The sequence below is a fragment of the Pogoniulus pusillus genome, chromosome 14 (assembly GCF_015220805.1).
Source record: "Pogoniulus pusillus isolate bPogPus1 chromosome 14, bPogPus1.pri, whole genome shotgun sequence".
NCBI lineage: Eukaryota > Metazoa > Chordata > Aves > Piciformes > Lybiidae > Pogoniulus > Pogoniulus pusillus.
Genome location: NC_087277.1, coordinates 1,892,738 through 1,920,612, shown reverse-complemented (window position 1 = coordinate 1,920,612; position 27,875 = coordinate 1,892,738). Strand labels below are relative to the sequence as shown.

The window sequence follows — 27,875 nt, the reverse complement described above, 5'->3', positions numbered from 1 at the left end:
TGTTCTGTGCAGCTCCTATGCATTTCAGGCAGAAAGGATACTCAGCATTATGAACTGATGTGTTAAGCTGAATGTTGCCTAAAGCAACTGTGACTTCACAGAGCATGCTGCTACAAATAGAGCCTCTGACAGCACAGTGCCTGCACACTTAACTCTAAAGGAAGAATAGCTATCAGAACATCTAGTTTAGAGCCAAAGGGTTTCTTTCAAAGGCATTTCAAAACTTTATTGGTTTGTCTTTAGCCATTGGAAGAACAAACTACATCACTGAAAGCTATCAGAAAACATCCAGGCTACAGTAAAACCAAAACTCCTCGAGATGATGCTTTACAATTTCAAGAGGTCTCCTGATTTCTTTTCCCCTACATTCTTTCCCCAAGCACACAAATTATTCCACAAGCTAGCTGTTTGCCAAATGCACAGAGCAATTCTTGTGACTTCTTGACCTGAGGGAATTTCTTTTTCAATAGGAAGCAACCTCTTCCACAGGAGAAAACACTGCAGTCCCCAGCGTAGGCAAAACCCAGGTTTGAGGTTAAGTCATCCCTTTACTGCTTCAGCTGGCTGGATGCAGACAGGCAGGAGCAGGAGAAAGGCCCCAGAAAGCAGCTATCTCTTTTACATTCACAATGGCATCTCACAGCTGGAAAAAGAGGGCTAAACTGCAACACTCCTCCAGCAGCAGCTCTGGATGGCAAAACCACCTAACTGCCGAGGAGGTTAATGCCAGCTGGGTCCCCTCACTTCAGCTCCTGCAGCACAAACATCAGACAATCGCCCGGTTGGAATAGTCCTTAAGATGGTCAAGTCCAAAAATAACCTAAACATTTCCCTGCACACAAAACCATGCAAATCATGCCCCAATTCAGGTAAAGCTTCTGTGGGAGATAAAGCAGCCCAGTTTAATACACACCCCTGTTAAGGCTGTGGCATAACAGCAGCGAAGGGCGAGATCGGCATCCGTCAGGCAGCAAAATCACAGCATTAACTTCCAGAACTGAGCAACTCCAGGAACAAATGATGGGAAAGTAGAAGTACATTTGCAGCTAGGGTCATATGCATACCACCTATCTCCTTTTCCACAGGAAAAGTCATTTCCTATGACTTTTTGCATCATCTCCCATTACCTACTATACTCTTAGTGTGCAGTAACCCATCTCATTAAACGCAGGATGCATTTCTTCACATTACTACCTTGCATAAGCAGCAGCTGTGCTGTCAGCTCTTAGCTTGGTGGACTCTTTGCTCTTACTGCTTAGATATGAAAGACAAAAAAAAAAAAAAAAGCCACTTAAAAAGAAAAAGGATCATCTCTTTGCAGTTTGACAACACGTTAGAAGTCCAGAAGAGACAAACCATATTACACCTCAAAGCAGAACCTTTTGCATGCTAGAGGACTTCTTGATTTTCTTCATAGAATCACAGAATGTTAGGGGATGGAAGAAAAGATCAACCCATCCAACCCCCCTGCCAGAGCAGGATCACCCAGAGCAGATCACACAGGAACACAGCCAGGCAGGCTTTGAATATCTCCAGAGAGGGAGACTCCACAACCTCCCTGGGCAGCCTGTGCCAGTTTTTTGTCACCCTCACAGGGAAAAAAAAATTTTCCTCATGTTTCCATGGAACTTCCTATGCCTCTTACCACAGTTCTTAATGAGGGAACAATTATTTTTTTAGCAAATGCATTACATTAATGGAGCAATGCTTTAAGTGAAAAAAAAATCTCCCTAAAACACACATCAGTTTGTTTTAAAGAGAAAAATACCTTTTTGTTTTCAAATCAGGAGGGCTACAAAAAGGAGCAGCCTGAAAAATAAATGGCAAGATGTTCTCAGTGACTGCTCAATAGATGAGTTCTGATCTTGATGGAAAGGCTTTGAAGATTGAAAATGCTTTTTACTGAAAAGCTTTTAACTAAATAGCATTTAAAAACTTGCAACTAACTCCAACTCCCTAAGACACAGGAATCACAACCTAGCTCTTGCAGATTATTACTGCAAGGTTGCTGAAAACTGCACGATGTTTTCCTGGGGCCAAAATCACTGCTACTGAGAAAAACCACAGCACTGCTCCTTAGAAATACATTCTCTTTCTAAATAAGAGAGCCCATAGGAAGTGGGAGGCTGGATTTCCTAGCAATCCTTTCTTGTTTGGCAGTCCTCTAGAAGGAGCACAATTCTAAACCTCAGGCATATTTCAAATGTAATATAATAGTTCTCTGATGTATTTTGATTTCAAGCTGGTACCAGATGCAGCCTGCAAGGGAAATGCCCAGGTAAAGGCACCATGCACATCTATCTGTGTGAGGGGGGAAAAGCCAAATACACCAAAACCAACCCCCCCAGAGAGCCATGCACTTCAATCTGCAAACCCAGAGAATCACTGCTTGGTTTGTAGCTGATTAGAACAGTTGCTAAGGGCTTCGGTTGGTTGCTGCAGGCTTGAAACTATGCACTTGGAAATAGGCACTGCTTTACAATCACAGCTGATCATACAGAAATTAGTGCTCCATTTTGCAGAGCTTCAAAGATTCCCACACAGCACAGCAAAGGGATGTGAGGAAAAAATCTCCTTGACTACAGATTTCATTTCTATCTAAACCTATCTCCTGATTATTAAAGCTACCTGCACAATTCCGTGTGCCCGGCTGGAAATCCCTGACCAAGAGATCAAAACTTGGAAACAGCCACAGGAGATACATACTAAAATCTGTATGAAGGAAAGACCAGCAGGAAGGGAGAGAATCCTTCCAGTATCCTCTGAAGGTTCTCTCAAGCATTAAGTGCAAACATCACTGTGGTTAAGAAACAATATCCCATTTGAAAGGGGTTTCTCCCACAGGCAGAGAGAAGCAGATGAAAGCGCTGGAGGTAGTCTCTGCAATATTACTTCCACCCTTTCTCCAGAATGCTTCCCTCAGTGCACCCTCTTTATGAGAGGAGCTACAAGAGATTTCTTTTTCCCTCCCTGATCTGTACTCCCACTCTTCTAGACAAAATTCTTGACCATTTTTTACTACTCATATTTAACAGCAGCACCAAAAAGCTCAAGCCATGGGTATGAGGAATAACGCCACCCAGACAAATCATTATCATCTCAGCTTATTAAAGCAAGTATCAAAAGACCTACAGAAGCCAATTCAATAACTGCCTCACCCCAGTAAACAACTTCTCCTTATGGTTTTTAATCCCCACAAAACAATAGCTGCTCCTAGTCAGCCTCCAGAGCTGACTGAGCTGCTGCAAAGCATCCACTTGAGCAGCTATAATGTGGCCAGTTAAAAAGATGATTGAAAAACGTCACAGGCAGAAGCTAAGTCTTCTGAACACAAGCAGCAGCTTTCTGCCTGTTTTGCAAAAGGAATGCAGGACTACTCATTTACATCTTCCAAGAGATGATGTAGGGTCAAGCAGACACATCTTTGAGCATTTAATCCTTTCACTGCCACATCCAGACAGAAATCATTTCCTCTGACAAATTTGCTTATGAATATTTCATCCGCTCTAAGGATGGCAGCTAATAATGCCAGCCTCTAATGGTGGCTAATGTATTTGAGAGATACATAACCATCTTCAATATTTCATTCCCCCTTTGCTGCCTTTATTTTCTGCAGGCTGAGCTCTCGTGTACACCCTTACATAAAACAGCCAAGTGCCAACAGAAGAGCCTCGCTGCTACCACAAAAATGCTAACAGCACCGAGTGCAATTATCCAAGTGCACCACTGAAACGCATGCAAATAGGTTACTGTCAGCACAAGCAGAGAAACAGGAAGGCAAAAACGTTTCGTTTCTACTCACCTGGTGCTGTCCAACGTTTGACCAAAAAGATCATTTTGTAAGATGTTTGGAGGGGATGAGAAAACCCCATGGAAATGAGATAAAACAGAGTTGCAGACCTGGCGCAGCGTCTCAAATTGCATTTTTCCTCTCTTTACTTGCCTGCTATTTTTCTTCACCACCTGTCTTAAAAGTCATCTATTCTGCACACACCATCAGATGCAAACATGCCAATCAAGTTCCATATTTCTCCTGGTCTCTGTAAAAACTGTGCCTGAATGAGCAGGGAGTGATAGCTAATTGTAAAGTCATTCTTCTTCTAATTCAGTCGTAGATTTAGCACCGGTGCAGCTCTCTCCTGACCGAGGCAAGAATTCTAAAGAGCAGCAAGCTTTTGGGGCATTCCTGGCTGAAGTGTGAAGCTGAGCTGCTCTCATGTGCTCTACTCATATTTCTCTGAGCCTATTAAAAACACGCAGCAGATAGATGCTGGCGTCAGGAGTTTGAGCACATCTGGCTGCCAGCAATAAAATCTCAGAAGCAAAAAAAGAGAGAGCAAGGCATCCTCACACTGTTACTACTGCCGAAGGGGAGGAGGATTTCTGGATCTTCCCCTCCTCCTTCCCTCCCCTGTAGATGTGACTAACATCCGTGGCTATACACGCAGGTCTCGTTGATGTAAAGGCAGCTCTACAAGACAGAAGGACCACTCCGAGGATACTCCTCCCGTAAGAAATAACATGTAGGCACTGCGCCTGCAACACCAGACCTTTCATCTCCTATCTATCTGAAAAGCTACACCATGCCTGACACGAGAGAACAGGTTTGCAGTGCAAACATTTCAGTGTAATCTCAGTAGGTGACCGAAGCAAACAATCCACACTGCCACCCATAGCTGCTCCGTGCGGCGCTTTGCATCCGGCACCGGAGCACTGATTTAGCACAGACTGGAACACTCCCTCGCAGGGAATGGATTCTGCAGGGCACTGTGTTCTGAAAGAAGCCTTTGGCCTTTTTTTTAAGAGCTTATTGCATAGAATCAGCCTTGATAGCACTGAGAAAAAAATCAGTTGCTCCTTTAGGTGCTCCCTACCTCTCTACTTTGAGGAAAACCCACTTAGAATCATAGAACCAGTCAGGGTTGGAAGGGACCACAAGGAGCAGCCAGTTCCAACCCCACTGCCAGGAGCAGGACACCTCACACTAGATCAGGCTGTCCAAAGCCTCATCCAGCCTGGCCTTAAACACCCTGGGGCACTTTAAGGCAGGGTTGGACGTGGCACTTGGTGCCATGGTCTAGCCTTGAGCTCTGTGGTAAAGGGTTGGACTCGATGATCTGTGAGGTCTCTTCCAACCCTGATGATACTATGATACCTCCAGGGATGAGGCTTCCACCACCTCCCTGGGCAACCCCTTCCAGGCTCTCACCACCCTCATGCTGAGCAACTTTTTCCTAACATCCACTCTGAATCTAACCATTTCCAGATTTGTTCCATTCCCATCACTACCTGACAGCCTAAAAAGTCTCTCCCCAGCTTTCTTGTAGGCTCCCTTAAGAAGCCTGAGTCTCCAGCACATATGTAGGGTAGGAATTCTAAGAGCAAGAAGCAAAATCAGTCCTCTAGCATACAACAGCAGGGTTTTGCAGCACCATATGCACAGTGAATGCTATGAAACGTAGACAAAATAAGTATCCCTGACTACAAAACCCTTTTTTTTCCCCCTCTCTCTGTGTTGGAGGTGTGTGCCAGAGGATGGCATTACATAACATTCAGCACATACCCTGCTGGTGTCAGATTAGAAAATAACAATTCCAAAGGTTTCCCTGTGAATCTCTCATTTTCCATCTGCAGCTTTTAACATCTTAGCACTAATTACAAAGTCTCCAAAGAAACCAACACAAAATGGGGGCCCTTATTAAAGCTCTTCCACTGAAAGCCATTTTAATCCCAAAAGAGAGGGGAATAAGCAACCTTCCAGCTAATTAAAATGTTGCATTGATGTGCTCAGAAGGGAGTACCCATCCAGGCTTTGTTGGCCAGAAGGATGGGAGCTATAATTTATATTTTCAAACCAAAAAATAAGAAGGGATAAATTCATCTCCAGGCCCTGTAAAAGATGCAGAAGACTCTACTAGCACCTGTGTCAAATACTAATTGGGGGGGGAGGGGGGACAGACACTGAAATAATCATTGAGACAATATCACAGTATTATTAGGATTGGAAGAGACCTCACAGATCATCAAGTCCAACCCTTAAATATATATGCTAATAAAACTGTTCATAGAAGATCACAGAATCAGCCAGGTTGGAAGAGACCTCCAAGATCACCCAGTCCAACCTAGCACCCAGCCCTGGCCAGTCAACCAGACCATGGCACTAAGTGCCTCATCCAGGCTTTTCTTGAACACCTCCAGTGATGGTGACTCCACCACCTCCCTGGGCAGCCCATTCCAATGGCAAATGACTCTCTCTGGGAAGAACCCTACAGAGTACTACACAAAATAGCTTTCCATATTTGTTTTCACTAACCATAGCATAGTATGCATTATGGAAACATTTGTACTAGGAAAATGGATTAAAAGTAGGCTAAAGGTATGGAAAGGTGGCAACCATTGAGATCCTGGAGTAGAAGCTAATGAGCATTTATGGCTATCATAGAATCAACCAAGTTGGAAGAGACCTTCAGCCCAACCTATCTCCCAGCCCTATCCTGCCACAACAAAAGTGAAGACTCAATATTTGGCAACCACCTTGCCTACACTGCAGAGAATTACGTAGAAGAAAGTTTGCCTTTACAGTCATGCCATATCATAGAATCAACCAGGCTGGAAGAGACCTCCAAGCTCATCCAGTCCAACCTAGCACCCAGCCCTACCCAGTCAACCAGACCATGGCACTAAGTGCCTCATCCAGGCTTTGCTTGAACCCCTCCAGGGACAGTGACTCTTTTCATATCTGCTGGTCAAAACAGAACCACCCTCTTAAAATGATACAAGTTATTATAATAACAACTATTCTAATCTATATGCACCACTGAACAGTTCAGAGACAAATGTTGCTCACAGAGCAGGTACAAGACCAATATTTTACCATTGTCTTCAATTACATCACTGATTTCTTGTGTACATTACAAACGGCCAAAGCCAAAACGTTCCTGCAGCTGCAACCAAGGACATTCACTTTCCTGTGTCTTCATTTTCAGATATTTAAAATGGATGTTATGACCTTTTTTTCCTGTAATAAAACCATTGACAAAATGAGGTAGATGTTTTAAATGTCTACTTCTTTTCATTTAATTCTGCTGTAAGGAACGAAGAACATCCAGCAGATAGGCAAGTAAAACCTTTCATGCAGAGAAGATAAATGTACAATGATAGAATCACAAAAACAACCAGCTTGAGAGGTCAGGAGAGCTCCAAGCTCGCCCAGCCCAACCTAGCACCCAGCCCTGCCCAACCAACCAGACCATGGCACTAAGTGCCCCAGCCAGGCTTGGCTTCAACACCTCCAGGCATGGTGACTCCACCACCTCCCTGGGCAGCCCATTCCAATGCCAATCACTCTATCTGACAACAACTTCCTCCTAACATCCAGCCTAGACCTCCCTTGGTGCAACTTGAGACTGTGTCCCCTTGTTCTGTTGCTGGATGCCTGGTAAAAGAGACTGACCCCGACCTGGCTACAGCCTCCCTTCAGGTAGTTGTAGACAGCAATGAGGATAGTTTTAAGGCAAATGCTCTGTAGTTGTTGCTAGCAGGAAATTCAGCAGGTTTTGTGCACAAATATACATATTTCTTTTTATATACAGAATTTCTATTAAGATTGATTAGAAATATATTTTTTGTTATTTCAGAAAATAAATGAGACAGAAAAATCAAGAGGATTGCCTTTCTTCCCTTACCCTTCTGATTCTCCCCAAGCAGACCCAGTGGCTAATCAATAATTCTTTCCCATAGTTACTATGTGGCTTACAACATTGTGCTGACCCTCAAATGCAGGCTTATTGCTAAGCTTTTTTTCTTAGTTACTTCAACTTTTCCAACATGCAATCATTTGAGCTGAGAAGAATCAAGAAAGAAATAATCTCAGCAAGAGGAGGGTGGAGGAGCCAGAACAAAGGAGCAGAGGAGAGGTACCCAGAACCAGAATGGAGCTGACAATCAGGTGTCATCTGCAGAGCCACATATAAAAGCTATTTCCTGTGGACCAGTGCTTCCTGAGAACAGACCAGTGCAGGTATGAGCTGCCTTATGCCCTTCTTGCCAGCGAGCTACTGATCTACAGCTCAGTATTTGTCACACGCAAAGACTTCCAGTGGCGAGGGACAGACTGAGCTAGTGTCATTTTTAGGGCTTAAGAAATTATAGCCTCAGCTCTCCCAGATTAAAAGCCTTGCCTAAGAATTCTGCCTAAGACTGGAATTAATTGCTCCCTTGTGCTTGAGATTTCCTTCTCTTCAGATCACTCCCTCTACCATCCACACGAGAAGACAAAGAGGTCCTACACGCACAGGCTTCCTCTTGCAAAACTCCCCTAACAGCGCACTTCAACGTGCAGCAGGTAAGCCAAGCACTGCTCAAGCTCTACTCGAGCTCCTGTGAGCCTGGGGTTGCCCAACATCTAAGGAGCTGATTCAAGGAATTGTAACAGTGGTTTTTACTCTAGTGTTTGGTGCATTTACGCTTGCATATAGATGTACACACACTGGGAATTACAGACTCATGCAATTAATCAGGTTGGAAAAGACCTCCGAGATCATCGAGTCCAACCTATCACCTAACCCTTCTAATTAGCTAACCCACAGCACTAAGTGCCTCATCCAGCCTCCTTATAAGCGTCTCCAGGGATGGGGACTCCACCACTCCGCCCCAGGCAGTCAGTCTTTGTGTGAAGAACTGCTTTCTAACATCCAGCCTAAACCTGCCCTGGTGCAGCTTGAGGCTGCGTCCTGCTGTTCTTTCACTGGGTGCCTAGGAGAAGAGACCAACCCCACCTAGTAAAACTTTCCTTCAGGTAGTTGTAGACAGCAATGAAGTCTCCCCTGAGCATCCACTTCTCCATGCTGAACACTCCCAGCTCTCTCAGCCACTCCTCACAGGGCTTCACGTTGTTTCATAATAGTAAGTTTCATAACACTTCTAGAAAGGATTTCGTAGACAAGAACACAAACTTCTTTAAGGTAATGCAGAGAACAGGCAAAAGGTGTACCAAATAGTCTAAGCAACCACCTGGCATGGCTGACAGCCTATTTCAGAATGGTGAGACATGCCTGCAAAAGCATCATTGGGCCCATTGAGCCAGGCTACACCAAGACCTATACAAGTACTTATTTCTCTGGCCAAGCTGAATCCTAACAAACCTCTCCCAGCCACAGGTCGTTTGGAAGAAAAGTTCCTCTAGAAAGCTCCCAAGCAGATATGGCTGCTTTCCATTTGTATAAATCATCTCTGTTTCAAGTATAAATTCATCTTCTTGGAGTTGTATTCCAGAGTTCAGAAAGCTCTCAAGACAGATCTGAGCTAGAGAGCAAGCTGACAGTCTGTACAACTGCATCACCCCAATCGTTACTTACAGCCATGGCTACTTAAAGCTGCACAGGGAAGACATTTCACAGGCAGGCGTAGCTCAAGCCATGGAAAGCCAAGCAACTGCCTTCCAGCTATGCATTACAGCTCATAAGCCCAAAACTCTTCTCTGATAGAAGACACTATCAAGTAGCATTTTGGATTCAATTCCACTCTCATTTACTGGATGTTACATAAGCATAGTTCGATGGAATCGCAGAAGAAAAATGAGGGAGATGAATCACTTGGAGATTGGGAACAAGAGTGGGATTTTCTAGATGCACTGAAAGTCAAACCTCCTCTTTTTTTTCCTTCGTGTAGACACTAAATAAAAATTCCACAATTAATAGCACAGAAATATCTGTACTGCAGCTATCACTGCAGGCTGCCAGCATACAATGCCCTTACCAAGGCATTTAGCTAAACGTTTAGGGCCACAAAAGGTTTACTGCTCTTATGAAACAGAAACACCTCCGAAATGCTTTTCAGACAGGTAAGTTAATGACAGTGAACTTGTACATTGGATGATGCTACATATTGCAGCTGATAAAACTGCTCATTTGGGGTCAGATTAGCAAGCTGCTGCTCCAAGGTGAGGCCTGATTTTGGAGGACTAACTTCAGTTCGGTTCAGGGATGCGCATTTGATTTTGCTGTGGTGAGTGAACTGAAGCCAGACCTTCTGCTGGGCTGAGGCACACAGTCCCTTTTTATTCCACCACATCAAAGTTCAAAGGTTGAGTTTGGCAAGAGAAGCTTAGCAAATTAAGGCACAATCTACAGCTCTAAAACTGATCTCACAGAAAGAGGAGCCATAGAAGCCATCATCCTCAATATCTAGGGTAAGAAACAGGGATGCAGATTAAACCCCAATCCCAAAAGGATGAAAGTACCTAAATCCAGGCTGCAGGGAAGCATCTGTCTCTGTCCATGAGCTGCAGGAACAAATCCTCTCTCTGAGCTGGTGCTTGAGCAGTCATTCAAAACTTCTTTTTGTGGCAGATAGAACAGAGTCTGGGGACATCAAAGGCTGAGTTCCATGATTCTCTTCTGGCTTCCTCACGTATGCCCACAAAGTCCTGACCAAAACCCTCTTGGTTATTCCAAAGGGAATTTGCCTCTGCTGCTGAGGCTGTCCTCTCTCCCACACAATTAAATATTGAAAGAACTGTTTAATTCACTGAGTTAAACATTCATTGAGAATGGAAAAGTGATACTGATTTTATTCCTCAGTAGTCAGGTCACAGGTCTACGATGGACGATACTGAAATTCCAGCTAAGAGACCAAACCTTGCTCCAGAAAACATCCACTACCAAAGTGCAGTGACATGAACACAAGGACGAGTCCACTTCCTTTCAACCACCAAAGACTGGGTTTTCTTTCTTGCATTATCATCTCAGTATCCCTGTGTCCTCAGCTTCATTTTTCATGCACTCTATTCATATTCACACAATTGTTTTTAATGTCTGTCTTTCTCTCCCTCCCATTTAACTGTTTAATAGTAATCTATACTCTTCTTCTAGTCTGAACTCCAAGTTTTAAGGCAAGGATAAAAGACTTAGCAATCTGGACAGTCCAACTACACATTTTTCTGTCCACATCACCACGTTTACTATGATTGGTATGCTGGAGGAGACTGATTTCATAGAATCAACCAGGCTGGAAGAGAGCTCCAAGCTCAGCCAGCCCAACCTAGCACCCAGCGCTGCCCAACCAACCAGACCATGGCACTAAGTGCCCCAGCCAGGCTTGGCTTCAACACCTCCAGGCACAGTGACTCCACCACCTCCCTGGGCAGCCCATTCCAATGCCAATCACTCTCTCTGACAACAACTTCCACCTCACATCCAGCCTAGACCTGCCCTGGCACAGCTCCAGACTGTGTCCCCTTGTTCTGTTGCTGGCTGCCTGGCAGCAGAGCCCAACCCCACCTGGCTACAGCCTCCCTGCAGGCAGCTGCAGACAGCAATGAGCTCTGCCCTGAGCCTCCTCTGCTGCAGGCTGCACACCCCCAGCTCCCTCAGCCTCTCCTCACAGGGCTGTGCTCCAGGCCCCTCCCCAGCCTTGCTGCCCTTCTCCAAACACCTTCCAGCACCTCAACATCTCTCTGCAATGGAGGAGCCCAGAACTGGACACAGTTCAATTCCAGCAACAGTTAAACTCCAGCAAGCTGTGCTAAAATTAGCATCATAAGGAGAGAGACCCAAGTCAGTGTGCATCACAGAAGGGTGGGTAGAATTTAGCCATTACCCACTGACTGTGACTGTAGAAAGACAGTCAGAATATGGACAATAAATAGGCACATCCTTGACATCTGAAGTATGAAAAATATCATCTTAAGTAATAGGAAGAAGAAATAGGATAGAAAAAACATAAGATAGGATTACAGGCTCCTGGAACCACCTTTCCCTCTTCTATTCAACCCCCTTACTCCTGAGTTTCCATTGGATTTGCTGCTAATGGCATCCCATGCACAAAGGACTCAGAGTTTATCTCCTGACCTACCAGCAGAAATATCAAATAATGAAAAAAGAATAACAACTTACCCTTAGAATGAGCTTTACAAAAAACAGCTAAGCATCAGAGAGCTCAGAAGTACATTATCTATTAAACACTTCAGGAAATAAAACTTCAGTGATCTGGTTCAGGTGCCAGGTAAGAATAACGTCAGGGCTCCAGATAAGAGCTGTGTGAACTCCAACCTGCTCTCACTTGCTGTGTTCTGGGCAACAGAACTTTGCTGTTCCAAATCTGTTGAGCTACCATTCCCTGTAGCAGCAACTCTTTGGCAGCCTAATTCCAGGGCAGTCAGGGCCAATACTGCATGCCAATGGTCTCTGGCTGCCCGCCCCAAAGCCCAGTTCAGCACTGTGCCTCTAGTGGGTTTCCAACCATCCAAACTGCTCTAGTGCCAGTGGGAGCAGCCTCTGCACCCATCCCCACCCAGCAAGCAGGGCAACACTTCCAATGGTTAAGAGCAGGCTTGCACCCAGGATAAAACACAAAGCTAAGCTGCCAGCTTACAGTGTGGCTTCACTGGCAGCTGCATAGTGCCACCTCTGAAAATTCTCAGGACCAATGGCACCAGCAGGGGCAAAAAGGCTGCCAGATGGCAATCTTCTCATGAAAGACAAATTCACCTCGACTTTCCCAAGAAGCACAGCACCATGCAGGCTGGCAAAGCCCCTCAGGATCACCAACTCCAACTTAGAACCCTACTCTACAAGGTTCACCTTAAACCATATCCACAAGCACCACATCTAAATGATGCTTAAACACATCCAGGGTGGGTGACTCCACCACCTCCCTGGGCAGCTCATTCCAGTCCCTGACCACTCTCTCCATGGAAACCTTTTCCTAATATCCATTATAAACCTTCCCAGACTAAGCTTGAAACCATTCCCCCTTGTTCTGTCTCTGACTACCTGTGAGAAGATGGCAGCAGCCTCTCCACAATGTCCCTTCAGGTAGCTGTAGACAGCAATGAACTCTGCCCTCAGCCTCCTCTGTCTCACACTAACCATTCCCAGCTCCCTCAGTCTCTCCTCAAAAGATTTATTCTTCAGGCCCTTCCCCAGCTTCATTGCTGTCCTGTGGATCTGCTCCAGCACCTCCACATCTCTGTTGTATTGCAGTGCCCAAAAATGAACACACTCAAGGTGTGGCCTCACCAGAGCTGAGTACAAGTCAAGGAGCATAAACTACATCAGCCCAAATGGCCAAGTCTTGATGGGAGATGCCAGATCTACTTTGGACCTCTTTCTTTGGCAAGAAAGTGCCAACAGTCCCCAGTCAATGGAGCTGAAGTTCTGTGATGAGCCAAGCAGTTCATTTCCCTCTACCTCATCATGGTCTTAGGCAAAATTAAAAGACTAATCATGCTCCACTGATAGGATGGCTTTAATCCTGAAAAGTGGCAAGCAGGAGGAGATTTTAGCTGCACCCTTATTAGCTGGTTTTACAAACAAACAATTTGGAAGTTGAGATTTTGTCTTACTTTAACCAGTTCTGGTGGAATTAAAGTTCAAATCTAGGAAAAGGGAAGGAAAAAAAAAAGACAACTGTGAAAGTTAAATGGTAGGTGACTCATTTACTACAAATGACTTTGATGTTAAGCAACCAACAAGCTGTTTGCTTGGTTTGAAACTCAGATAACACAAGGGTAGGAAATGTGCCATATGTCCACTGGGGAAATCCTGCTGTTAGGCCTAGCATGGACACGGATAAAAACTGGCACTGACCATGCAAACAGCATACTGCAGGATAAGGAAAGCAGGAAAAAACTTCCAAGCATAAACTGGAGAGGGGAAAGATGAAAACTACCATTTAACACTTCAGATCCTTTTGGGATCTGTAATAGACCATACCACAGCAGCAGTACTGCTTCAGTAGGTGTCCCTTAGGTACCACTCTCAGTCTAGAATCACAGAATCAACCAGGCTGGAAGAGAGCTCCAAGCTCAGCCAGCCCAACCTAGCACCCAGCCCTGCCCAACCAACCAGACCATGGCACTGAGTGCCCCAGCCAGGCTTGGCTTCAACACCTCCAGCCACGGCCACTCCATCACCTCCCTGGGCAGCCCATTCCAATGCCAATCACTTTGGTCTAGTTCTTCTTACCTTATCTTTAACATTATGTTAGTTTGAGGCTAATTGGCATATTTTCATGAGAATAAAATAGGTTATAGGCTGTCATAAAGGAAACAATGGTGAAGGCTGCTTTGCTCATAGGCTTGCTGAGATGTATAATAGCAAGGACACAAACATAGGTAAGACAGAAAGGATCTGTTGGAGTAAGTGTCGGTGTTTCCTTCCTGGGCTTCTCTTGTGTAACCCAATTCTTCACAGAGAGAGTGATTTGCTGCTGGAATGGGCTGCCCAGGGAGGTGGTGGAGTCATCATGCCTGGAGGTGTTGAAGCCAAGCCTGGCTGGGGCACTTAGTGCCATGGTCTGGTTGATTGGCCAGGGCTGGGTGCTAGGTTGGACTGGATGAGCTTGGAGCTCTCTTCCAACCTGGTTGATTATCACACAGTATCACAGTATCATCAGGGTTGGAAGAGACCTCACAGATCATCAAGTCCAACCCTCTAACCCCTCTTGCTGATCCTTCCAGCTCACCTTGCACATAAGGCAGACTCTGGGACAAGGCAGAGGGGTGGGAAGAAGGTGGAAGGGTGGTTGGGAGCCCCTCCTGGGGACTCCAATTTCAGGGAGGGCTGCTGTGTTTCTGCATTACTTTTAACTTGTCTATTTCTGTATGCAGCTGTAAATACTGTAACTATCTGCTTGTATCTTGTGCTAAGCTGTGAACATAAAGCTTCATTCCTCAACTTCCAGCCTGCTGAGTCTAGTCTGAGTGATTTCATAAGAGTGAGGGGCAGGTAACTCCCAAGCCATCACAACCATGAATAACTTAGATTATTGCTTCATTTTCTGAACTCAATCCAGACTATGGCTTGCAAACCTCTCTGTGGAATTCTCTTTAACACACAAGTTGCAAGGCAATAGGGAAAATTTTCTTTAAGTATGACAAGGCTTAGAATAGCTGAAAATAATTACATGCAATGTTTCATTTTAATTATTCCTCTTATCTCTTTCTCACTCCTGTGAATATATTACACAATGTACAGATCTTGAATGGAGAAACAGCTTCTGTCAGTAGGGCAGCTCACAACACAGAGAAAGAGCTCAGAATCATAGAATCAACCAGGTTGGAAGAGACCTCCAAGATCATCCAGTCCAACCTAGCACCCAGCCCTATCCAATCAACCAGACCATGGCACTAAGTGCCTCAGCCAGGCTTTTCTTGAAGACCCCCAGGGACGGTGCCTCCACCACCTCCCTGGGCAGCCCATTCCAATGCAAATCACTCTCTCTGTGAAGAACTTCTTCCTAATATCCAGCCTATACCTACCCTGGCACAACTTGAGACTGTGTCCCCTTGTTCTATTGCTGGTTGCCTGGGAGAAGAGGCCACCTCCCACCTGGCTACAATGCCCCTTCAGGTCAGAATCAGGCAGGGTTGGAAGGGACCACAGGGAGCATCCAGCTCCAACCCCCCTGCCATGGGCAGGGACACCTCACACTACATCAGGGTGCCCACAGCCTCAGCCAGCCTGGCCTTAAACATCTCCAGGCATGAGGTTTCCACCACCTGGGCAACCCCTTCCAGGCTCTCACCACCCTCATGATGAGCAACTTCTTCCTAACATCCAGTCTGAATCTACCCATTTGTAGCTTTGTTCCATTCCCCCCAGTCCTATCACTACCTGACAGCCTAAAGAGTCCCTCCCCAGCTTTCTTGCTTAAGTTGCACCTTCTTTCCTCAAACCAGAAAATGGAATAATGCTGAGTTGGAGGGGGATTTCCCAACACAAGTGGAATAAGGCACTTTGGATGTGTCAAGTTGCATATAATATCATCAAAATAGCCACATTCTTAAAACCAAACTAAGAGAGGGTTTCCCTCTGGTCTACAGCAAGGCTCCAGAGCCTAATTCTTGTCCCAGCTCTGGGCATTTCCAAGTAGTTCTTGCTTGAAAATGAAGTTGCCATTGATTTTAGGCAAATTCAGGGGGTTGAATTTAAGCTTTCTGAGTCATTCTCTGAAGTTATTAACTGAAGATGCCCTGATTTGTTCCACTCAAGTGCGCCTAAGGTGGGCAGTTCAAAAGCCCAGCCAGGTTTTGCTTCCTGTGTAATCAATAGGGAAGAGGAGCATGTCAGAATAAGCTCAGGAGCAAAAATTGCATGAGTGTCTAAAAATAGGTCTAACAAAGTGTTCTTACTCTGTCCAAGTACCTTACTCAGGAGACAGGAATATAAACTCCATGGTTGCATTTCTATTGCTGGATCTGAGAAGGCTCTCCAATTCCTGCCTTGGCTGTGCTCTGACACCAGGGCAGAGAAATATCCAGCTAGGCACCTTCCCAACCTTTTTCCTAGCCAGGCACTCTCCCAGCATATATTCCAACCATTTTGTAGAATCACAGACTGGTTTAGGTTGGAAGGGACCTCAAAGCTCAGCCAGTTCCCACCCCCTGCCACAGGCAGGGACACCTCCCACTAGAACAGGTTGCTCAAAGCCTCATCTAGCCTGGCCTTGAACACCTCCAGGGAGGTTGTGGAGCACAGATTCACCCAATGTGATCTTTGATCACATTGGGTGATTCTGTGCTCCACAACCTCCCTGGGCAGCCTGTGCCAATGTCTCACCACCCTCACTGCAAACAACTTCTTCCTAACATCCAGTTTCAATCTCCCCTCTGCCACTTCAAACCCATTCCTCCTCATCCTGGCATTACCAGACCTTGTCAGTAGTCCCTCCCCAGCCTTCCTGCAGCCCTCTTCAGATCCTGCAAGGCCACTCCAAGGTCTCCTCCAAGCCTTCTCTTCTCCAGGCTGCACAGCCCCAACTCTCTCAGCCTGTCCTCATAGCAGAGCTGCTGCAGCCCTCTCAGCATCTCCTCTGGACTGGCTCCAACACTTCCATGTCCTGCTTGTGCTGGGGGCTGCACAAGTGCACACATTTGCTGGGTCTGAGTGTTCTCTATCAAGTGCCCTATCCATGCTAGACCTCCCATATTAAACCCCCTAAAATATTTATCCAAAAAGCTACTGTGCAAACAAAAAACCCAACCTGTCTGCCTAATAAATGTAAGAAATTGTTTCCTCAGCCTGCAAGGCTCTGATCCTAGTTTGGATTACTGCAATTCACACATAATGCTTCATTTCCTCCCATGTCTGCAGGACTGGTAGGCTTCCTACAGCAGAAATACATCTGGGGTTTCTGCAGGACTGCTAGTACTGCATCTAGTTTGGGAGCCCCTGTGGCTATGGATGTGCTGGGAGGTGTCCAGGGAAGGGCCACGAGGATGAGCAGAGGGCTGGAGCTGCTCTGCTGTGAGGAGAGACTGAGGGAGTTGGGGCTGTTCAGTCTGGAGAGGAGAAGGCTCCCAGGTGACCTTATTGTGGCCTTTCAGTATCTGCAGGGGGCTACAAGAAAGCTGGGGAGGGACACTTTAGGCTGTCAGGTAGTGACAGGACTGGGGGGAGTGGAACAAAGCTGGAAATTAGGAGATTCAGACTGGATCTTAGGAAGAAGTTGTTCAGTAAGAGGGTGGTGAGAGCCTGGAAGGGGTTTCCCAGGGAGGTGGTGGAAGCCTCATCCCTGGAGGTATTTAAGGCCAGGCTGGATGAGGCTGTGGGCAGACTGATGTAGTGTGAGGTGTCCCTGCCTATGGCAGGGGAGTTGGAACTGGATGGTCCTTGTGGTCCCTTCCAATCCTGACTGACTCTGAGTCTATGATTCCTACAGCAGAAACACTTCTGGTTTTAATCCAGCACTGGTAGGTTTCCAACAGCAGAAATACATCTGGTTTTCTCCTCTAAACACTACCTGTAAATCTGAGTCACAGAATGATCCTATCATCAGTTCTCCATTTCCCCCAGGGTGCCTGACAGCTGACTGATGGATGTACAGCCTAAGCTTTTACTATGCATGTACACATCTGTGCATGTAGCTGGGGTAACGACACACAGTTCATACTTATTAGGGCAACACAATTAAGATGGAAGGGGGCAGTCAGAGCCAGAAAAGCTCCAACTCAGATTCCATTTCTCTGACTGAAGCAGCAGCTGAGTTACCTGTCAAGAGCAGAATGCTGTTACCCTCTGGGTGAATAAGCAGAGGAGGACTTGCAATGTACATTGCTACAAGCAGGTTCAGTGTACAGGGGATGCTGCACTTTGCAGGATGCATGGTGCAGTGCTTTCAGACAACTTTGTCTCCATCTGACTCACAATCAATTGAGATCTCTCTGCACCTCATTACTGTACAAGAATCCTGCTTTATGCCTCATTTGCAGTTTTGGATGGAGCATCAATGAGAGGTGTCTCACTGGTATCAAAGTGCTGGCCTAGAACAGAGGTTTGATTGATTTTTTTGGAACTTCATCTGCTACAAAAGAGATTTTTGTTCTTCATTATCATCTGAAGTTATCCTTTGCCACCTTTCAAAACAAAGCATCAAAGGGTGGTTTAAGATATTGTTAACAAAATATTGCTATTAATAATGTAAAATACTGAAAGCAGAAGCTGCAAGCACAGGCACTAAGCTTTTGCAGACATTTGATTTCACTTTCTGCCTCAGCATAATGCATTCAGTGAAAGCTGATCCCCTCAGTGCTCACAGGTAGCTCACACTTGCATCCCTTACTCTCCAAATTGTACCAGTTTAAGAGAGGACAGACAGCAAGAATGAAGTCTTGGAATCATAGAATCAGACAGATTGAAAGAGAGCTCCAAGCTCATTCAGCCCAACCTAGCACCCAGCCCTGCCCAACCAACCAGACCATGGCACTGAGTGCCCCAGCCAGGCTTGGCTTCAACACCTCCAGGCACAGTGACTCCACCACCTCCCTGGGCAGCCCATTCCAATGCCAAGCACTCTCTGCCAACAACTTCCTAACAACATCCAGCCTAAACCTGGCTACAGCCTCCCTTCAGGCAGCTGCAGACAGCAATGAGCTCTGCCCTCAGCCTCCTCTGCTGCAGGCTGCACCCCCCCAGCTCCCTCAGCCTCTCCTCACAGGGCTGTGCTCCAGGCCCCTCCCCAGCCTTGCTGCCCTTCTCCAAACACCTTCCAGCACCTCAACATCTCTCTGAGGGAATTGAGGAGCCCAGGACTGAACACAGCACTCAAGGTGTGGCCTGAGCAGTGCTGAGTGCAGGAGAAGGCAGCCAGCACAGCAGTGACTTCAACATAGACACTCAGGTAAAGAGCTGATGTTGCCTTTGGGAAATACAGAGGTTTCAGCCTCTTTGGGTGAGATCCTTTAGAGAAACACTTCTTTGGGTGAACAGGCTGACCAGAAAGCTCCTTATTTAAGAAGCAGTTACAGTGATCTTGAAGTCCATGGTAGCTATGCATTATAGTCATAGAATCATTCAGGTTGGAAAAGACCTTCAAGATGATGGAGTCCAGTTGTTAAGGTCACACTGCCAAGTCCACCACGAGAGCATGTCATCGAGCACCAGATCTACAAGTCTGTTGTAAAATACCTTCTGGGCTGGTGACTGACTCCACCACTTCTCTGGGCAGCAAGTGCCAGCTGCAGAAGTTGGCTCTCCCTCCCTGTGAACTTAGGAGTTTAATTAATGTTCAGAAAGCCCTTAGTCACCTGGAAAACACCTCAAGAGATCTACTGCAGTATCTCTACTTTCAGATAGCTAATTTGGACTTGAAAAGGCCTTCAAACTTGTGTTGGGTGTCAAGGTGATATGAGAGAGAAACAGAGGCTAATGTATGTGCAGGCCAGAAGACAGATCTCCCTCCCAATGACAGCGAGGTGAAGATTAGCTCTCTCATCTTGTGAAACAGCAGCACTGGGCTGCTTATGAATTTCTCTGCTATTCAGTTTCTGTTTATCCCAAAACCAGATAAAAGTTGGAGCTTTCCATATCTTGGGAAAGAGTTCAAAGAGACTAATTCATCTTTCTTTCATGTCATTAGAAGATTTATGGTCTCCTGGGTTGTTCCTATCTTCAGCTGCCTGGGATAGCAGCAGAATGTTTTCCTGATGGTTGCAGACCTTTCACAGCATCAGGGGCTTGTAAGTGTGTTTTACTTTTGAAAGACCTTACTGGGACCTTTCAGCATTTGAAGGAGCCCTGCAAGAAAGCTGGGGAGGGACTTTTTAGTTGTCAGGTAGTGATAGGACTGGAGGGAATGGAACAAAGCTGGAAATGGGCGGATTCAGGCTGGATGTTAGGAAGAAGTTGTTCAGCATGAGGGTGTGAGAGCCTGGAAGGGGTTGCCCAGGGAGGTGGCAGAAGCCTCGTCCCTGGAGGTGTTTGAGGCCAGGCTGGCTGAGGCTGTGGCCAGCCTGCTCTAGTGTGAGGTGTCCCTGGGCATGGCAGGGGGGTTGGAACTGGCTGCTCCTTGTGGTCCCTTCCAAGCCTGACTGATTCCATGACTCTGATTTCTGCACTGCTGTCACTGAGATAGGCAATGATGATGGCAGTTGATAAATGTGAGCACCCACACACATGAAATGCTGGGCAAGCCAGAAAGGAAAACAGCTGCAGGTGCTGTGCAGTGCACCATGGGCAGGAGGGGATTGAAGAGAACTCTTAAATACATGGGACTGAGCTGATGGGTTGAGAATCACTGAGTCACAGCAGCACCCAGCTTGGCAAAGGCCTCAGGATCACCAACTCCAACCTAGAACCCCACTCTACAAGATTCACATCAAACCATAGCCCTAAGCACCACAGCCAAACACAGCCAGGCTGGGTGACTCCACCACCTCCTGGGCAGCTCATTCCAGTCCCTGACCACTCTCTCCATGAAAGACTTTTTTCCTAATGTCCAATCTAAACCTCCCCAGTCTCAGCTGTGTGAGGTGTCCCTGTCCATTTCAGGATAAAATGCAATTAGCTCAGCATCATAAGGAGATCAAATCACTGAATTAACTGTGCAGTTGGAGGCTCCTTTTTTTATATCCATGAAGTGAGATTGTTGCAAGAACTGCAAACTCTTTCTAGCTTCAATAGAATCAGAATCAAGCAGGTTGGCAGAGAGCTCCAAGCTCAGCCAGCCCAACCTAGCACCCAGCCCTGCCCAACCAACCAGACCATGGCACTAAGTGCCCCAGCCAGGCTTGGCTTCAACACCTCCAGGCACAGCCACTCCACCACCTCCCTGGGCAGCCCATTCCAATGGCAAATCCTTCTCACAGTTCTAACTGGAGCGTGAAGATAACCACAGAGGCAGGTCCCCTTTGTCAGCCCAGCACCCCATGCCAGAATCAACAAGACTGCATTAAAATTGATCTTCCTCTGGGAAAAACAAACAATGATTTGGGTTTGTGCACCCACTTGGAGCTTCAGAAGGCAATGTCCCTCCAAAGCATCTCAGTTTATTTTGAAGCAGAAACTGTCTGAGTTTTCTTGGCAATTCCATCTCATCTGCCTTGGGGGCTGGTTTTTGTTGTGATTTTAAGTGGGCCTCAAAGAAGTCTATCATTTAAAGTCTAGGCTTGTCACAAAGTCTGTGCAGAAAATCATCTCTTGCAGCTGCTATGCATTGCTTTCTACCAAGCTGAACTGTTGTCCTTGCTGGGTTTGTTTTGCAGAAGAAAATGGGGTTTCTGCACAAAGGTCATGGTTGAGCCTATTACAAGCTGCATAATAAAAATGTAACTTGGCAGATAAACTCCATCCAGGGACCCATTCAAGCATGTAATATCAGCTGACAGGACACTGGACCTGAAAACTGGGGAAATTGTGTTTGGAGCAGCTTAACCTCTTGTTATTCCAGAGAGATGATGTACTTACTGAGGTCCCTAACAGCATTTGGGGGAGCTGAGTGCTGCAGGGAGCAGTCCTTTCCCAGGTCCTTTTCTGAAGCACCAGGGCATGATTACAGGGGACAGTGCTGCACGGTGCAGCTGCACAGTCAGTCAGGGTTGGAAGGGACTACAAGGAGCACCCAGTTCCAGCCCCCCTGCCATGCCCAGGGACACCTCACACTAGAGCAAGCTGCCCACAGCCTCAGCCAGCCTGGCCTTAAACACCTCCAGGGGTGAGTCTTCCAACACCTCCTGGGCAACCCCTTCCAGGCTCTCACCACCCTCATGCTGAACAATTTCCTAACATCCAGCCTGAATCCACCCATTTCCAGCTTTGTTCCATTCCCTCCAGTCCTATCACTACCTGACAGCCTAAAAAGTCCCTCCCCAGCTTTCTGGTACAAAACTCACTGCATATCATGCAGAGATAGCAACTTTGATTGTAAAACTCCACTTTGAGACACTGACTTCAGGTCACCTACATTTTCTGCTTAACTTGGAATGACTTTTTAGCGCACTACTTTGCTGGAACGAAGTGCTCAGGGTGTGGCCTGAGCAGTGCTGAGCACAGGGGCAGAACAACCTCCCTTGCCCTGCTGGCCACATTGTTCCTGATCCAGGCCAGGATGGCACTGGCTCTGCTGCCCACCTGGGCACACTGCTGGCTCAGGGTGAATGCTGTGTTAGCACTGTCACAGTGGGATGCCCACAAAGCCAACATTACAGACAAAGAACTGCACAGGCAGATCAGTTTCTCAGAAGACAGTTCTGCAAATGCAGTGCTGCATAAAACCCTCCTTTGCCTTCCCAGAAGCCACAATAGAATGGAGAAGCTGCAACCCATTGCAGAGGACAAACAGCAGTGAAAACCAGAGTTCAGCAGCTATAGGTAGTCTGGGCTGTTGCTAGACAACACTGTCTCTGCACAGTTAAGATTTTTCACTGTCATTAAATATGTCAGCAGGTAAAAGACTTAAAAGGTCTCCATTTTACTTGAGATTGCTTTCAGAGCTGCTCAGGTTCCCCAAGTCCAAGTGAAAATTGCACACTTTGAGGCACCTGGCCTAAAGATCTATCAACTCAAGCACCTGAAAGCCATCAAAACCAGAGGCTGCACTACAGGGTGGTGTCATAAACACTGCAGAGGCAAAATGCTGCTGCTCTTGGGGAAGGGCCAGCCCTTTCCAGAAGATAGGGGATCAAACAATACTTTAACAGCACAGATTTCAACTGCCATCAACTACCCCTGGTGCTGCTCTCAGGCGTTCATCACCTAGCAGTTAAAGAGCCTCTGAAAATAAGGTGTACCCTGAAACAGATGGGCACACACTTGGGTTTAATTCATGCTGCTCTTTGATATTTATCAGCTAGCTTCTGTTTGCTTTTCCCTAACTCCTCCTCTTCCCTCTTATTTTGGTCTCTTTTCCCTCTCTGTACACACCCTGACGTCCCCAAGGGCAGCCCCAAAAGACAGAGCCCACACTGCCAGCTCACACTGGCACTCCTTTCAGGAACAGAAGCAAAGAGGACACAGGGGACCACTTTCACTCTACTGTCACTGGGAAGGCAAAAGAATACAACCTTTCTGTGTGGGAAACAAGTGCATACATTCCACAGGGAATGCATGCACAGAGCCTGCATCCTCAGACCCAAGTAACCTCAACAGCTTGCAGCTCTTACTCAGAATAGAATGCAGCCTCCAAACCCACTGTGCAGAAAGCACCATAGAAATCCGCTTTTCCTGAGGGAAAATGAGCCCCAAAATACATAAGTATCATTGAAAGGAGAAGGGAGGGGAGTAGGAAGGAGGATATACTTTATCTGTGTCTGCTGGCTTGGAAAACAAATGCTGCTGTTGTGCAAGCCCACAGCTGCTGGCTCGCTCTGTTGGCTGTTTCCATTCTGGTTTATATGATTTAATCTCATATCCTTACAGTTAATCTGAAAAGCATTCAGGCAGCTTTATTCATTAGGGCTGCTTTAAATCACGATCTGTGAGATCTCTGCAGCTAACCAAGGAGCAATCCCTGGGCCTCTGACACAGCTCAGCCTCCCATAGATGCAGCAGCAATAAACTGACTCGGGAAATACAAAGCCTCACAATGTTTTCACTTCCATTTTTGTGTCCAACCCCAGGGAAAACATCCTTACTGTGTCCAGTTCTGGGCCCCTCAATTCAAGAGAGATGTTGAGGTGCTGGAAGGTGTCCAGAGAAGGGCAACAAAGCTGGTGAGGGGCCTGGAGCACAAATCCTATGAGGAGAGGCTGAGGGAGCTGGGCCTGTTTAGCCTGGAGAAGAGGAGGCTCAGGGGTGAGCTTATTACTGTCTACAACTACCTGAAGGGACATTGTAGCCAGGTGGGGGGTGGCCTCTTCTGCCAGGCAACCAGCAATAGAACAAGGGGACACAGTCTCAAGTTGTGCCAGGGTAGGTATAGGCTGGATGTTAGGAAGAAGTTCTTCACAGAGAGAGTGATTGGCATTGGAATGGGCTGCCCAGGGAGGTGGTGGAGGCACCGTCCCTGGAGGTGTTGCAGCCAAGCCTGGCTGGGGCACTTAGTGCTATGGTCTGGTTGATTGGGTAGGGCTGGGTGCTAGGTTGGGCTGGCTGAGCTTGGAGGTCTCTTCCAACCTGGTTGATTCTATGACTATTCTATGACTATGACAGCTTTTTCTTCCCCACTAATAGGAGAAATAGATACTGAAAGCCAAATTAACACTTTGGAATACTGGGAAGCATTTTGGATGGATTAGGGAAGCAAACAAACAAAAAACACCAAAAAAAAAATCACATACAAACAAACCACCAAAAAACTTCTTCATTCACATCTACCTCAGCAGCACAGGCTGGGAGGTGATCTGCTGGGAGCAGCCCTGTGGAGAAGGATCTGGGAGTGCTGGGGGAGAACATCCATGGCACAGCAATGTGCCCTTGTGGCCAAGAAGGCCAGTGCCATCCTGGGGGCATTAAGCAGAGTGTGCCCAGCAGATCAAGGGAGGTTCTCCTCCCCCTCTATGCTGCCCTGCTGAGACCTCATCTTGAGTACTGCCTTCAGTTTTGGGCTTCCCAGCTTAAGAGGGACAGAGATCTGCTGGAGAGGGTCCAGTGGCTACGAGGATGATGAGGGGACTGGAGCACTGCCTGAGGAGGAGAGGCTGAGGGCTCTGGGGCTGCTTACTCTGGAGAAGAGAAGGCTGAGAGGGGATTGAATCAATGTTTATCAATATCTGAGGGCTGGGGGTCAGGAGCTGCTCACTGCTCCCTGGGATAGGACAAGGAGCAATGGATGGAAGCTGCAGCACAGGAGGTTCCAGCTCAACACAAGGGGCAACTTCTTGACTGGAAGGGTCCCAGAGCCCTGGCACAGGCTGCCCAGAGAGGCTGTGGAGTCTCCTTCTGTGGAGCCTTTCCAGGCCTGTCTGGATGTGTTCCTGTGTGCCCTGAGCTAGATTGTGTGGTCCTGCTGTGGCAGGGGGCTTGGACTGGATGAGCTCTTTGGGTTCCTTCCAACTCCTGACATCCTGTGGGCCTGTGAACTACATAACACCATTCCAGATAGGCATTAGCCTAGAGACAGTTATGTCATCATAACCTTGCACTGGGAGCAGGCATGGATTGTTTTCCACTTCAGGAGAGCTAACAAGAGTTCTGAGAAGGCACCTCTATAGCAAAGAGCTTCACAAAGCAATCAAATCACAGAAGATTTGCAATTTAAAACACTGAATGTATATGGGGGAATAACTGAAATGGTTTCACAATGGATCCCATTTAAAGCAAGAAGTAGAGTTCTTTTTACCCCTCAAGCAAGGCAGCAGCACCTAAAGATCTGACAACAATTCAGGCAAACAGAATTACACATCAAATGTGTATCAGCATTAACAGGAACTGTGGAGCGAGGAACCTTGTTAGGATGCTGTACATCCTTTAATAGGACATCACAAACATTTGCTCTGGCAGAGGCTTTGGAATTAAGAAGTCAATGGTTTCACAAGCTGATTGCCTGCTACAAAATGGCTGGGGGAAAAGCAAGCTAGAAAAGATTGCCTGTTGAGATAATTCTGCATCCAGGAAGGCAGCAGCATACATTGGGTGAGGTGTAGCATCAGCCATGGCACAAACAGAGTGCATGAAGGGTTTCCATCAAAGTCAAAGGAGCCTTCTGTGTAATCCAGAGTCAGTGTAAACCTGGACAGGACAAATCAGAGAGCTGCAGTGCATGCAGCCATAAATCTACCACCTGTGTGCAGCAGCCCTCAGAGTGGACATTCAGGGTGTAGGGACTGCATAGAGTCATCTTTTGTGTTCCTTGGATTCACATCATTAGGCAGGTTTCAGGGAGCTCAGATCAGCATCCATACTCTGCTCACAAGGCTAAGTGGTTACCTCACTGTTGCCCTCAGCAAAGAGTCTCTGTGTAACACAAACTAAGCTGGTTACACCTCAGACCATGTCAGATTAAGACAGCCACTCACTGAGAGTAATCTAACACTGTGTCAGAGGCAGCCAGCGTGGGTTCACTGCGGGCAGATCCTGCCTGACAAACCTAGTGGCCTCCTATGATGGAGGACAAATGACATCATCTATTTGTGGCCTCCTATGATGGAGGACAAATGACATCATCTATTTGTGGCCTCCTATGATGGAGGACAAATGACATCATCTATTTGTGGCCTCCTATGATGGAGGACAAATGACATCATCTATTTGTGGCCTCCTATGATGGAGGACAAATGACATCATCTATTTGTGGCCTCCTATGATGGAGGACAAATGACATCATCTATTGACTTCTGCAAGACCTTTGGCACAGTCCCCCACAGCATCCTATGTGCTAAGTAGAGGAGACAGATTTGATGGGTGGACTGTTCAGTGGATAAGGAGTTGGCTGGAAAAGGACTCTGGAGCTGTGGTGGATGAGAAGCAGGACAGGAGCCAAGAACATATTCTCACAGCCCAGAAGGCCACTGGCATCCTGGGTTGCATCAAAAAGAGAGCAGGCAGAAGGTGGAAAGAAGCAATTCTGTCACTCTGTTCTGGTGAGACCTCACCTGGAGTCCTGCATCCAGAGATGCAGCCCTCAACACAGGAAGGGTGTGGACCTGATAGGGCTTGACCATATGGAGGGCAATGAAGATGATCAGAGGGATGGAACACCTCTCTTAGAAGGACAGGCTGAGGGAGCTGAGGTTGTTCAGCCTTAAGAAGAGAAAACTCTGGGAACACCTCAGAGCAGTCCTCCATTAACTGTGGGGGGCTACAAGAAGGCTGCAGAGGGTCTGTTTGCAAAGATCTGTAGTGACAGGACAAGGGCAGTGGTTTGAAATGAGAGCAGAGCAGATTTAGATTAGATATTAGGAACAAGTCCTGCACCAGGAGGGTGGTGGAGCACTGGAACAGGTTGTCCAGGGAGGTAGTTGAGGCCCCATACCTGGAGACATTCAACATCAAGCTTGACAAGGCTCTGAGCAACCTGATCTAGTGGAGGATGTCCCTGCTGACTGCAGGGGGGCTGGATCAGAGGACTTCAGAGATCCTTTCCAACCCCAACCATTCTGTGACTCCATGAAGGACACTATTCTCCTGGGACAATTAAGGGTGGATTAAAGAAAAAGAAGCAGAAGAGCATCAGCATCATCACATTCAAGCTGCCAGCTGTATTTCTGAGAGACCTCACATCCAATGGAGGAGCACTCAGAGCCACTAACTCCTGAGCAGCAGCTGAGATCAACCCAAAGGGCCACAGGCAGAACGAATGAAAACAAAAAGGGTTAGAGGAATTTACACTCAATCTGTTCCCAAATAAGGCCAAACCCAGGAAATAAACCATGGCAGAAGACAAGAGGTGAGGGGGCAAGGGGAAGAATGCAAATGCTCTCAGTTCTCAAAGCCATCAGAGCTGCCTACCTTCTTTCAAGCCTGGGGAATAAACACTGGAACGAGGTCACATCCGGGCAACAGAGGAAGGCTGCCAGATTGCACTGCTCTGGCTGCCAAACTCCAAGGCAGGTGGAGGCCTCTGGAGACACAGGGCATCATTTCCATGGAAACACACAAGCAAGCTTACTCTCTGCCTCCCCTCCCAACCACATTTAAAGTTCTGTTCTAGTCTGGGTTGGGAAAAAAACCCAAACCAAAAAGTCATTACATTTGTTCAGTGAAACCTTTCCTACTCCT

The 27,875-nt window shown here is 46.8% G+C and overlaps 1 protein-coding gene across 50 annotated transcripts in view; it reads right to left on the bottom strand.

Moving 5' to 3' along the window:
• The window catches only part of RIMS2 (regulating synaptic membrane exocytosis 2), a 493,599-nt gene that overhangs the window by 357,402 nt on the left and 108,322 nt on the right, over window positions 1-27,875 (bottom strand). For 3 of the 50 annotated variants that reach the window (XM_064154103.1, XM_064154105.1, XM_064154106.1), the window contains exon 1: window positions 3,803-4,567. The exons of 43 other annotated variants lie outside the window; for them this stretch is intronic. In XM_064154103.1, the coding sequence (XP_064010173.1) occupies window positions 3,803-3,924 (122 nt within the window). In that variant the 5' untranslated portion in view covers window positions 3,925-4,567. Of the gene's footprint in view, window positions 1-3,802; window positions 4,571-27,875 lie in introns of those variants that run through there. 4 more of the 50 variants (XM_064154099.1, XM_064154100.1, XM_064154109.1 and 1 more) reach the window with 4 other exon arrangements.